A 12,274-nucleotide genomic window follows, 5' to 3' on the forward strand; every position below is an offset into this window, starting at 1 on the left:
CAAAACTACTGCGAGGAATTCCGAACGCCTTTTCAACCAACATCTTTTCAGCAGCCTGCACCCGACGAATTCCCGCTTTCGTTGCTCCGAAATGAATGCCTTGGACAAAACAAACATACAACGCCGCATAGGTCCCCCTGCACGAGCCACCAAACAGCTCAATCACAGAAAAAGAGTGCCTCCGGTCAATTTCTTTTGCTTCTTTATGTTCTTTCGCCCCAACCACTATCCGCGTTCTAGCTATCATGGAGCTGCCCCTCGTGCTAGCGTGAAAACAGCTGTTGAAGGCCATCGAAGCAACATAATGCCGCGGACGCCGCCTCTGAGGCAGCTCCTGCGATGAGTCAACATTATCATCAACTCCACCCCACCAGAGGAAGCAAACTTTCAGGGGCACCTTCGGCGCGGAATTCGATATATCGAATCTGCCCGTGATCAGGAGTTCGATACACGCGCACAACAGCCCTATACTTTTGCATGGGATTTTCAAGGGGATGTTTTCACTGTTCGATATAGGCAATAATTCGATATATCCGTGTTCGATATATCCGTGTTCAACTGTACGTGGCTACGACTCATCTTACGCGTACACATAGGGGCATTTCAGAACAATTTCAGAGTCACTTCAGTTGAAAAGTTGGGGTTTTTCTTTTAGGAAAACCCCAACTTGTCAACTGAAGTCTCTCAAATAGACCATCCTTACTTGATCGCTGCGACATGGTTTTAGCGCTAAAAATGGATGTGCACAAGAAAGAGGACAGGACAGGATAGCGCCTGTCTTGTCCTATTTTATTTTTAGCGCCAAAACCACGTCGCAAAGTTCACCCCAACTTGCCCAGCAGCAAGTCCTTAAGTTACTTGATCACTGCATGCCCCGCCAGAAAGAAAACACACACTGCGTGAAAAATCTTGGGAAGGTTACGCTGCGTACAAAACGGGCGTGCAGTGCAGGAGCGGCGATCGCGTGCACATCGAGCGACCACGTGATTAGTGAACCGACTTGTTTTTAGAAAAAGTGGAAGCAAGTCCGCCCCTAGTGACCGGCCTCTTTGCCTTCACTGCCGCCGGCGCTCCGTTCGCTACGCGAACGTACTCCACCGCATCGCAGCTCAAATGCAACACTGCAGACCTGCAAGGACGACGAAAGTGCTGGGTACACCGCGCGACTCGATACCGGTCGCCAATCGAAAAAAAGCATTCGCGTCGGTGCTCGCACGCCTATGGAGACAACCACGCCAGGCGCCTAAATATAGGCACAGCCGAAGCAGCCCGCGAATGCGCTCGCTGGGCGACGAGAGATGACGGGCCGTTGCGCACCGCGCGCCTTCGATCGCGCTGCCCCAAATCGCTGGGAAAGCCCGGCCGTCGGGATCCTAATCACCGCCGGCACGGCAGCGTCCCTCCCCCGCCCGCGTCATCAGATTGCACTCTTGGCGCCCTTCGCACGTTTTTCATCCACGCACGCGACTTGTCGGAAGCAAAACACAAGCGCCATATCCTCGGGGGGCCTTCGAAGAAGCACAACGCCGGGTTCAAGGTGAGCTCCCCGGCACGCGGGGACAGGACAGTCTCGCCGCCGTTCGTCCTAGGTTCAATGGGAGGCGCGCGCTAGGATTACCGAACACCGGGCCCACACCTGCAAGAGCCGTTTCAGACAGACTATAGTCAGGTCCGCGTCGACATGGCGTCCAGAGCGGAAGAGAACGTGGATGGCGACGGGTCCAGGTGGCCCGCGCACTCGCACTGCGGCCTGCCCTCAAACGTGCAGCTAGTTTGAGAACTCGTGCGACGTCCTGAAAAGGTCATCTCGAAGCGAGGTCAGTACACCTGAACGCGCCGCACCCGTTGGAACCGTTAGAGCGGTTCCTTTCAGCTGCACGAGGCAGTTCAGCTGCACGTGCAGTCGTTTCGCAGGCCTCGCGCCCAATCAGGAGGCGTCGCTTCGGGTGCCTCCTCAGTTCTCCTCCGCCAGCGCATCTCTCTCCACCTGCAGATGAGGAGGACCCTCGCGCGACCTGCGGGCCGCCCCGACAATTAAGCCCCCCCCTCGGGTTTCCCGTCGGCGTTTCCGAGCGCGGCAGAGAGCTTCCAGCGCCATTTTCACGCACCCCGGCCTGGTCACGACCGCAGGTATATTATTTAAAAAAAAAGTCCTAACTAAGCCCACGTGATCAGCAATATCGAGCTCGATCGGACTCCCGAATCACCCGCCAGCAATGTTCGCACACGGAAAAAAAAAAAAAAAAAAAAAAAAAAAAAAAAAATGAAATGGACGGCGACCATGCACAGCGGAAGCCTGAGCACAGATCCTTCGACACTCATTTAACGAGACACAACCTTTTTAAGGCGCAGCTAGCTATGGCTAGGATAGGGGATTTAATGGCGTCCGCGCGGAAAAACTCATAAAAAGGGAGAAAGAACCAACAACAAAAGCAAACGCATGTCGCCGCTCACGCCGGAACGGGAACTTTCGCGTAAAATGTGAGCGGTCATGGCCTTCAGAATGTGCCTTTAATTTGTTAGTGTGTACACTGTATCAAGCCATCTGCTTGAAATGCACAGACAAATTAAAACGCCATACATTATATACTTTATATTTTAAAGTGCATGCATTAGATACTTTAAAGTGCGTGCCTTTTTTAAGCTGATTTCTTTGTTTTCGGCCGATATTGTCTATGCTGAATTCACCATTTTTGCGCTGTAACGTTCATTGCTGCCCGAGCGAGTCCGCAGAACGCGCGCATTCTCGTTGGCGTGCTGTTGCCATAAGCACCGACTGCTTGCGGGCAGTGGGCACAGTCCCGAATCAGCAGACCCTTGGCCTGGTGCGAACACGCTTTTTAGGATACAGGCATGAGCCAGACAAGCTCCAAAGATGAAGGAAAAGCGCATCGCATTTGAGCGTCTGCGGTGACACGGAGGGCGTTCATCCACTGCGTAGGCCTCGGCTAGTGAATGCTACGATTCCAAGCCGTGCTGGTAGGCTTATCTGACACATTTTACAGCCGACAACATTGCAGAAGCGCGGTACGACGATTACTGATATATCGAGAACGCCCACCCAACGATAACGTCGGATTCAAAGCATGTTGTTTCACAGAACCGAAACCGAAACTTGTTTGAATGCTAATCTTGGACATCGCCCAATCACGCAGCACCTTTAACTGACGTCACGGCTGTTAGTTAGTGCGGCCGCCGCAAACCGCGCTTGCTAGTTTTTCTTTCAGGCTTTATAAAATAAATACCGCATATATATCGGCCGAATAAACGATGAAAAGTGTGTTTATTTGAGCCAGTCTACGCAGTGCAAGCAAAAACGGGAACTCGACGAATGCGCTTCAGTGTCCATTTAAAAGAGTACTAACCAGAAATTTTCTAGTTACGAATTTTCCCCTACCCACTAGCCCACAATCATATATAATGGCGCATTATTCGACGGTCGGTCGCAGCATAAATAATTGTTTACAGCCTCGTCTATTCGTGTCAGTTTCGGTTTGGACAAAGTATAGTGCCTACATCGAGGGTCCGCCATGACAGCAGGCCTGCGCTCGTGACGTCACCGTTCTCGACGCGTGTGTACGCGCAAGCGCTCGCGCGCGGGCCCAGACCTGCAGTGGTCCCAATTTCCACGCGCCCGGGCAGCATGACGTCAGTCCCAAAACCCGCGATGTGATGCACACGGCGGAGCAGCGCACGCCAACCACAGCTAGACCGCTGGCCACGTCGCGCTGGCCACGTCGCGGGGGCCCTCACATCGCCAGGAGAAGCACATGGCGTCACGCTGATGCCGATTGCGAAAGGGTATCCGTTCTGAGCTTTCTCGTGCGCGCAAAGATTAAAATAGATTTAAAATATTTTACACTGAACGGTTACTGTTGAAACTCGCTCGGAGATATCTCCATATACAAAGGAAGCCCTTTACAAAGTTATCTCAACTTTTAAATTTAGTGTCAGTACGGACTTGTTCTTTTTTGTTTGTTTGTTTTTCTGCGGGCGCTGTTTGTTTTCAAAATAAAAAGGGAAAATGCAGTGCTGGAGAATGCACGAGCGCGTAAAAATGGAGCCAGCGTAGAGGCTGAAACAAACAAACAGAAAATAATGCCAGAAAGCAGCGTAGTCAAGCCTTGAAGCGCATAGAAATGCCAAATTTCATACGCAAGACACATGATAGCGAACGGTTTGCTGAAAGCTACGAAAGCGAAGGTACGGCGCCTGCAGCGCCTCAGGAGGGTGCGCGCCCTTAATTGCAGAAGAGACGTTGGCGTTGGCTGAGGAACACAGAAAAATCCATCGCTCGCTCGAACAATGGTTGCGGCGAGCCTTGTTTACGAGAGCTGGTGTCACGACACCGAGCGAGCATATCCCCCGCATACAAGTTACCCGCTTGGAAGGCGGCTCTTGCTCAGAGAAGCGAGCCGCGCTGCACCGCCAAGGGAAGAGCGGCGCCGAATACCTGCCACGCGTGACAGGGCTAATGAAAAGTGCGCACACCGCCGCAATAACAGAGAGGTCACCGCGCCAAGCGCGCCCACGCGTGCGTAACCGTGTCGCGTTTCAGCCAACACAAAGCCAACTTGTTGGGGGAAAAGCTCGGGTCGTCCCGGCGGACAGGCGTTGCGCTTTAAACGCCAGCATTGAACATCGTTTCGTACTCGCTGCCCTTGACTCGTCATCTCCATAGCAGCTCTCCATACTCGGGGCAAAAAAAAATCAGGGAAGCCTCCACTCACGCGGAAGACTTGAATGGCGAAGCTGAGCATTGCCGGACACATAGTGAAGTTTCGGTATCATTGTTCATTTGCATAGTTGCGCGGCGCTATGGTAATCGTCGTCATATGCATCGAAGAGGTCGTCGTCTTCTTCGCGGCGAGCGGTGGATGCAAAGTCATCCTCAGTATTGTGGACTTCCACCAGCTCTTCGTCATTGACTCGAGGCAGCGGCGGAGGGATCTGCTAGTCGTCTCGGGAAGGACTAACATACTCGTAGCCATGTCTCCAATTAACCATAGTGGCTGCTAGAGAATGCGGCGCCCGCGGTGACCTCTCAAAAGCAAGGCGCCTTTTCAGCATTAACGCTGGAGATTTTTTTCTTTTCTTTTTTTTGCTAAAGCCACTGCGCGAGCCGGGCGACTCGGCGGTCGCTGCTAGGCACGCGCTCGCCAGCGCTCGGAATTTTCTTGGTAGTTTTTTCCTGCAACGGGAAGCTTACGGCCAGTAACAACAGCTCGGCTGTTAAAAGTAGTGGAGGGCCGTGGTACCAATGTATACATTCGTCCACAGGACGCGGTATCCATTCCAGTTCGCCAGCTGGTTTCCAATCGGTTAAATCCACGCTGCTCACCCGCTGCGCCAGCGCCTTCGCCTTTCAATCGCGAAAGTGATTTTCCCAGCCCTAGCTGGACCAGAGCCCTCATTGCGCCGGGGGCTTACTTGTTGCGTCCGGAATCGCGATAAATGGAAATATCGAGGCCCGGTTATTATTAGACCACCACCCATCAAGGCGGACAACTAATGGTGGCCGAACAAAGCGTTGCGGCGAGCGGGCCGCCGAGCGACACGGCGACGCGCCCGCGCCCCCACGGGAGCCAGGGGGCGACGGTCGGCTCAACAGCGCGCTATTCTCGTCACGAGAAGGGTGCAAAATGGGCAAAGAACGGCGATGTACCTGTAGCAGCAAGACGAGCCGAAAATACGCGTTTTTTTTTTTTCATGTTTTTAGCAGCGGAGCTGTTGTACAAGCCGTAAGTTCGTCGTTGCAGAAAAAAAGACCAAGAAAATGCGGAACGCTCGTGAGCGCGTGCCTCGCGGCGACCGCCGAGCGTTCCCGGCCACGCCAAGTGGCCTTAGCGAAAAAACACCAGCGCTGTCGTCAAGCACTACCGCGCATGCAATGCTTGGCATGATCGAGGAACACGACGATATTGATGCATATGACGATGACTTCTACTAGCACGGTGTAAAGCAATGATGGAACATGTAAATAAGCAATTTCAAACTTGTCAAATGCGTGATGATGCGTCCTTCAGTGCTCACGTATAAAGAAATCCTGCAGCTTCGCTATGGTGCAAGCCTTGCGCAACTTAGCGCAAGCTTCGACAGTTGAGCTGGTGGAAGTCTACAATGCTGAGGATGAGTTTGCATCCACCACTCGCCGCAAAGAAGACGACGACCTCTTCGATGCATATGACGATGATTGCTAGCACTGCAACCATGCAAGCAAACAATGATGCTGAAACTTAGCTATGCATGCAGCAATGCTCACCTGCAACAGCTTCGCCATTCAAGACTCGCGCGTGAGTCCAAGCTTCCGTGAAATTTTCCAGCATATGTATTTGCTAGTGTTGCAAAGCTACGATCACTAGTTCTGTGCTAAAAACTACGAGCGCAATCCCACGAAATACTTCCCACACGACGACTACAATAACGCACACACGCAAAAAAAAAAAAAAAAAAAAATCTTGGCCGCGGGCAGCGATACCTGTAGTCATCCATCCTCAGGCGTGTGCTTTTCGAGTTTTTTAGGCAAACCTTTGGAGCGGTTTATCGCTGCATTGCTCTCCGTAATTATTGGCATTACCCAAAACAGCCAGCCACCAACAGTGAGCCGTCAACGCGTTGTGTGGAGCCTGCGGCAGCCTGCGACCCGTGTTACGAATCAGCGGGCCCCTCCAGCTTGAACCATGTTTCGTCCGCAGTATTTGACAAATAAAATAAATAAACAAAGGTCCACAGCCTTTTCTTCTGTTCGGTGAAACATATCTAAAGATTTCCCTTGTGCATTTGTATAGTTCTCGCCTGAAGGTCATCGCGCGATTCATGTCCATGCAATCCCGGGAGTGCGCATTAAAACATATCAGTTTGACACGTACTGATAAGATCGGACGATATCAGAAAGGACATTCCGCCATATCACTTCGTTTTAGCGAAGCCGTTAGGGGCAGGCTTCCAACATTTGCAAAGAACGAAGTTCTTGCCTCGCCATTCAGTTCCACGGTTGGTGTTTGTGAGTCCCGCCGTGAGTTTGTGAGTTGGGAGTCCCGCCGAGGTGGCTCAGTGGTTAAGGCGTTGTGGTGCTGAGCCCTATAGCAGGCGCGTGCGGTCCCAGTAGCGGCGGCCATTTTTCTGATGGTTACGAAAAACGAAAACGGCAATGTGTCGAGATTTCGGTGTACGTTAACGATCGCCAGGTGGTATGAATTAATCCGGAGCCTTCCAGTACGGTGCGCCTCATAGCGCAGATGTAGCTTCGGCGCGTTAAACCTCACAATCAATCAGATGAGAGCGTGTTAAAGTACAAGTAAATATCAGGTTCTTCGCTTCCAACTATGATTCACCACCGCGTCTCGTATTGGCGGTGAGCGCGAACACAGGCGGCGCTGCGAAGCGCGCCTCCGTGACGTCAGCTTAGGGATTCTCGCATTTGTCGTCTGCTTCACTCAGGATCGCTCTCCCTGCTGTTTCTTTGCGCTCGGTCAACGTCTGATGCTTGTCCGCACCAGAATTGGCGTGTGGGTAACTTTTTATCATCATAATAGGCTTAAAATCGCATACACTAGCTCATGGTGTCAATTAAAGTATAGTTTTGGATACCGCTACGGCAGAAACATTGCCGGCGCCACCCCATTCTTTGCGAAGCCGGTCCTGTGCGGAGCGCGAAGAGTAGGAGCTAGGCGTCAGCTTCTCGTGTAAGCATTCGAACAAAAGGAACAGTCAGCTGCTAATAACCGACAACAGTGAAAATGGAAGACCAAAACAAATTCTAGGCCTTCAGGGCTGTCGGCTTTGGCAGAAGGCGTCACGATTCCCGGTAATCATCATATGTAAGGTAAAACAGTTTTTGCAACCTTGCCGAACGCTCTAACGCGTTTTGTCACATCACTTTACGTTGTCAAGGCATGAAAGTTTGCCGACATGCACTATAGACTGCAAAAACTGTAGGTTGAGTTCCAAATAACCCAGTGTGTATATACGCGCGTGCTGATTCTATATCAGGCATCTAACCAGTATGGAGATTTATTGAGCAAAACCAGTCACGTCTTCGTTAAATTTATAGTTAGACATATATGTTTGTTAAGACCTGGAGGGATATTTAGGAACATTTTGCACAGCCATATCTTCCCGATATTCGGATATGCCTTATAGGAAAACTGCACTCAAGAGGAGGAGGAGGAGTAAGGGGAGGAGGGGAAAACTTTGTTTAACAATTAAATCGATCTGGTTAGTGGGCCGGGTTCTCAGTTCAGGACAAGAGAGTAAAAGTAATTTTCTTCAAATCATAGAACGCCATCCCGAGTAGAATAGGATTTGTTCTTCGCGCCTGGAAGGGTTGAAAAGCAATAAAGAGCTACTTAGAATTCTTCTTCGGTTTCGAGTCTTGTAAAATATGCAGGTATACTATTTATTACGTTAGTTAGCGAGTATATCATTCCTTCAACACCGTTGTCATGTCATCATTGTTCGAGTTGAGAGTCAGTTCGTTATGATAACGATATACTTACGATAGAAATTCGGAGCACAAAAGCCACCTTCGAGTACTGTGGACCACGTTGTTTAGGGCGCGATCGCGGTGGCGTAGCACAAACCTTCTCATTGTATTTGCATGTGAATAAACAAAGCACGCTGCGGATATGCACCTTCTTGCACGCAGCCGTAATGAAAGCCAATTTGTGAAGAAGGGAATGTATGCCATACAAAATGAAGGAAATATCCACACGACCTTTGTGAGGCTCCCAAACATCCTGAAAGCTCCTAATAAAAAGTTGGTGACGGCGCAAAAAAATTAATGCGTTGGGCAGAAAAAAAAAAGCAAGGAACATTAATCCGATACAAGACAACAACGAAAGAAACAGAAGAAAGCCGCTTTATTTCCTACTGTGCGATGAGCGTGTAGAGGCCGCTGCTTGGTACGTAGTATTAGACTCTTGAGTCTTCATAGGAGCATCTCAAAAATACTGCAGGGAAGCCTACGCATTTTGAATACTTATCGAGAAGCTCTGATCGCTGATCCCCGCGAATAAGCAAGAAAGGACTAGTTACACACGATCTTCTGACCGATACTCGAAGAAAGTTGTTCTCTGTCTCTTCGTGTGTTGCAAACTTGTGGGGGATACAGCTTCAAATTTCAATGCGTCAGAAGCTGGCAAAATAACTGAGTCGCTAGAAATACACTTTTTAACGCACTACAGCAACGAAGTGGGCGATTTCTAGCCCAGGCACTGTTGCCCCTCACAAGCGGAAAGCGGAGTGTAGCAGACGACAGCGGCGCGAATCCCTAAGCCGACGTCAGAGCCAGGGGGCGCCACTCAAAGATCTCACCGCCAATAGGCTCCGGACAACTGGCGACACGGAGCCAGCGACACCCAGCTCCCCCTTTGGCAGATATGCGCAACACTGGGTCGGTCCCCACAAGCCGTTACGTTCCCGGCTAGGGAGCGCTTCTATTTTTGCAGCGCGGATGAAGCATATTAGTTGCCCCGTTTAGGTTTAAAACTATGTAATAGAGTGTGCAGTGATTCTGCCACATAGTGCAGGTGAATGAAGAAGAATTTATTCGGTTGAATTCGCGTATGGGAAGGCATATAAAGGCCGCATAGGCGTGATGCACAGAAGAGAAACGCTTGTACAGCCTATATACCTGCAGGCATAACTTTCTCAAGGTCAGCATGTTTTGCTTCAAAAGAAAACGTAATTTATATTGTTTAATCCACAAAAGTAGATGCTTTGTGTGAAAATACATCAGACGTTACGCTATGTTTCCGCGCGAGGTATTCCATCCATGGACAAGTAGCAATTTCGCGTTCAAAAGCTCTTGTTTGAGCCCACCGTCGCTCCCGCAGAAGGTGTGAACTTCCAACAGCGTGGATCGGCGAAGACTGACCACAACGGACCGACAAAACGCGTATACAGCGGAGAAGTAGGGAAATGCGGCGCCAACCGATGCGGTGGCGTAGGAAAAAAACTAAAAAAAAAAAGCAATTACCAATTCGGCACGCGGAATCGGCGTGCATGGGCAGGTCGCTATCTATAAAGCCGGTCGTAGCCCTGTGTGCATATTTCGTCATCCTCGTCAATGAAATGTAGTCATGCAATACCCAAGTAGCCCAACTTTCTGCCTTATCTGGAGGGCATGGGCATCGGCAGGGGGGGGGGGGGGGGGTGCAAAAGGGGCCCTTGCACCCCCCTCCCCCCAAGCCACCCCAGCACAATTGCCCCGCCCCCTCGCCTTCTCTCTCTCCCCCTACATTACAATGGATTTGCCCCCCTCAAGACAAAATCCTGCCGATGCCCGTGCTGGAGCCTGCAGCGGAGGCTGGCAGAAGCGGCTCACCTCCCAAAGCGAATGGCGGCCGAGTGCGGAACCATAGCTGCGTGTCGTCCTCGTGTGCCGACCTGCAGACTGAACAGGACGACGGCGGGGCTGCGCCGTGAGCCGGCGTTTTTTATGGGGCCCATATTCATGCAAAGGGGAGCGCACTGCCCGCTTAATCAACCTGCTATCTCGACGGTCAGGCGTAAACACAACGCGGCCGCGATAGCAGCCGCGCATGGTTGCCACGGCGGGCCGCAGTTGCAGTGTACACACCACCCAGCAGCCTGCTTCACTCCTTGGCCTAGAATGGAACGCCCCCCGAAATTTTCTCACAAATGCCTTCCCGCCTCTGCCACCTCAGCTTTCCGGCCTTCCTTTCTCGTCCACACTGTTACATTATTATGCAAAAAGAAAAAAAGATATTTCATAAGAAAATGAAAATAAAATTATGTTTGCACGCCCGCTTTCTTTCCGTACTTTTTTTCCCTTTTTGCCGGCGGCGTGCAACCATGGGCGCCGGCTGGATTTTGTCTTGAGGAGGCAAACCCGTTGCACCACCGTAGGAGGCAGGGGTGTGAAATATTATAAGCGAAATTCCACATCATCCAACGGATGCAACGAACGTTCATTAAACATCATACATCACAACAAGAAACCACTGCATTAAATAACGGCAACATTTTATTAAACAGAACGATCGAAGTCACTGGTTTTAAAACAACGATCAGACAAACATGTAAAATAAATGACGTCGGACAACATTGCGAAAAAATTCGTATGAAGACTTACTGCACAGTCACTAATCCATAAAAAATAAGCACAATGAATCTGCAGGCGCGTTGTTATCTCTGTGAATGCTCTTTGCCTCTACAATTATTTTCCCTACGCAGGTGAAGCACGCCGAGTCGCGACAGACTGTTGTTCGACACCGTTGAACGAAGCCACGTTTTCACACCCCGAAATGAACACTCAAACGGCACAACATGTCACGGGGAACATGATGGCCGTCTGCAGAACGCCACTGATATCGGAATTCATCCCCTCAGCGAATGCCAGGAAGTCCACCGGGTATTTATTAAAGGGACACTGACACAAAATTTTGAAGGCGAGATAACTTCGGAGATAGATTGGTGGGAACACATATACATCATCTGCAAAATATCAGCGGCGAATACAGCCTAGAACATTTTCAAAATCAATTTTAAAGTGTGCGAAACGCAACCGAGCAGCCAGCAGAGGACCACGCGCAATCGACATCCCGCAGATATTTTGTAAATAAACAACATCCAAACACGTCACGAGTTTGTGTTTGCCGCTTCCGCACTGCCGGCGTTTTTCGCCGGCTCGCCCGGCTCGCCGCTCCAATCGGAGGGCCGGAGGGCGGAGCTTCTGCTCTCGAGAACGAACGACCCGATCGTTGGCGGCGGAGGCGCCGTGATTTCGTCAGCTCATCGGGCAGCTGGCCGCGACCAAAGTTCTACAGCGATTCCAGGCACTCTGTTTATATTATTTTTTATTACCATTGGATGCGAAAACGCGCCGGAGGCACGAAAAGCCCACTGAGCTAGCCGCACGGTCGCTGTGCAGACGGCGGCCACGGCCGCGAAGTGGCCCAGGCCGGCGCAGGTAGCTCGAGTGATAGCTTGTTACCGCTGCACGAAATTGTCCCCAAGTCCCGACCATGGTGGCTTACATGAGAAAGGAGTTAATGATGCGATGGCGGGTTGCATTAAAAATTGTCATCTGCACCGCTTACGAGAGCGGCACTCGAATATCCGCCGCAGTGCTTAGTCGAACACATCTGTAGGCGGACCTGTAGGCAGACCGGCCGGCTGCTCCCAGCGCGCGTCTTGCCACCCACCGTCTCGAGCGTCGCGCGTCGTTCTTTAGCCGCGGTAGCATTTGCACTCGCAGCGCCTGCGTCACATCCACGGTCGCTTTTTAATTAAGCGCCTCACGAGATCA

At 51.0% G+C, this 12,274-nt stretch overlaps 1 protein-coding gene across 6 annotated transcripts in view; it reads right to left on the minus strand.

Moving 5' to 3' along the window:
- Window positions 1-12,274, minus strand: part of Rhobtb (Rho-related BTB domain containing) — a 225,149-nt gene that overhangs the window by 129,408 nt on the left and 83,467 nt on the right. Inside the window, exon 1 of one of the 6 annotated variants that reach the window (XM_077688193.1) lies at window positions 10,328-10,395. The exons of 3 other annotated variants lie outside the window; for them this stretch is intronic. In XM_077688193.1, coding sequence (XP_077544319.1) covers window positions 10,328-10,362 — 35 coding nt within the window. In that variant the 5' untranslated portion in view covers window positions 10,363-10,395. Of the gene's footprint in view, window positions 1-10,327; window positions 10,396-12,274 lie in introns of those variants that run through there. 2 more of the 6 variants (XM_077688200.1, XM_077688194.1) reach the window with 2 other exon arrangements.

The sequence above is a fragment of the Haemaphysalis longicornis genome, unplaced genomic scaffold, assembly GCF_048455015.1.
Source record: "Haemaphysalis longicornis isolate Haplotype H1 unplaced genomic scaffold, Haemaphysalis longicornis Haplotype H1 scaffold_1, whole genome shotgun sequence".
Taxonomy (NCBI): Eukaryota; Metazoa; Arthropoda; class Arachnida; order Ixodida; family Ixodidae; genus Haemaphysalis; species Haemaphysalis longicornis.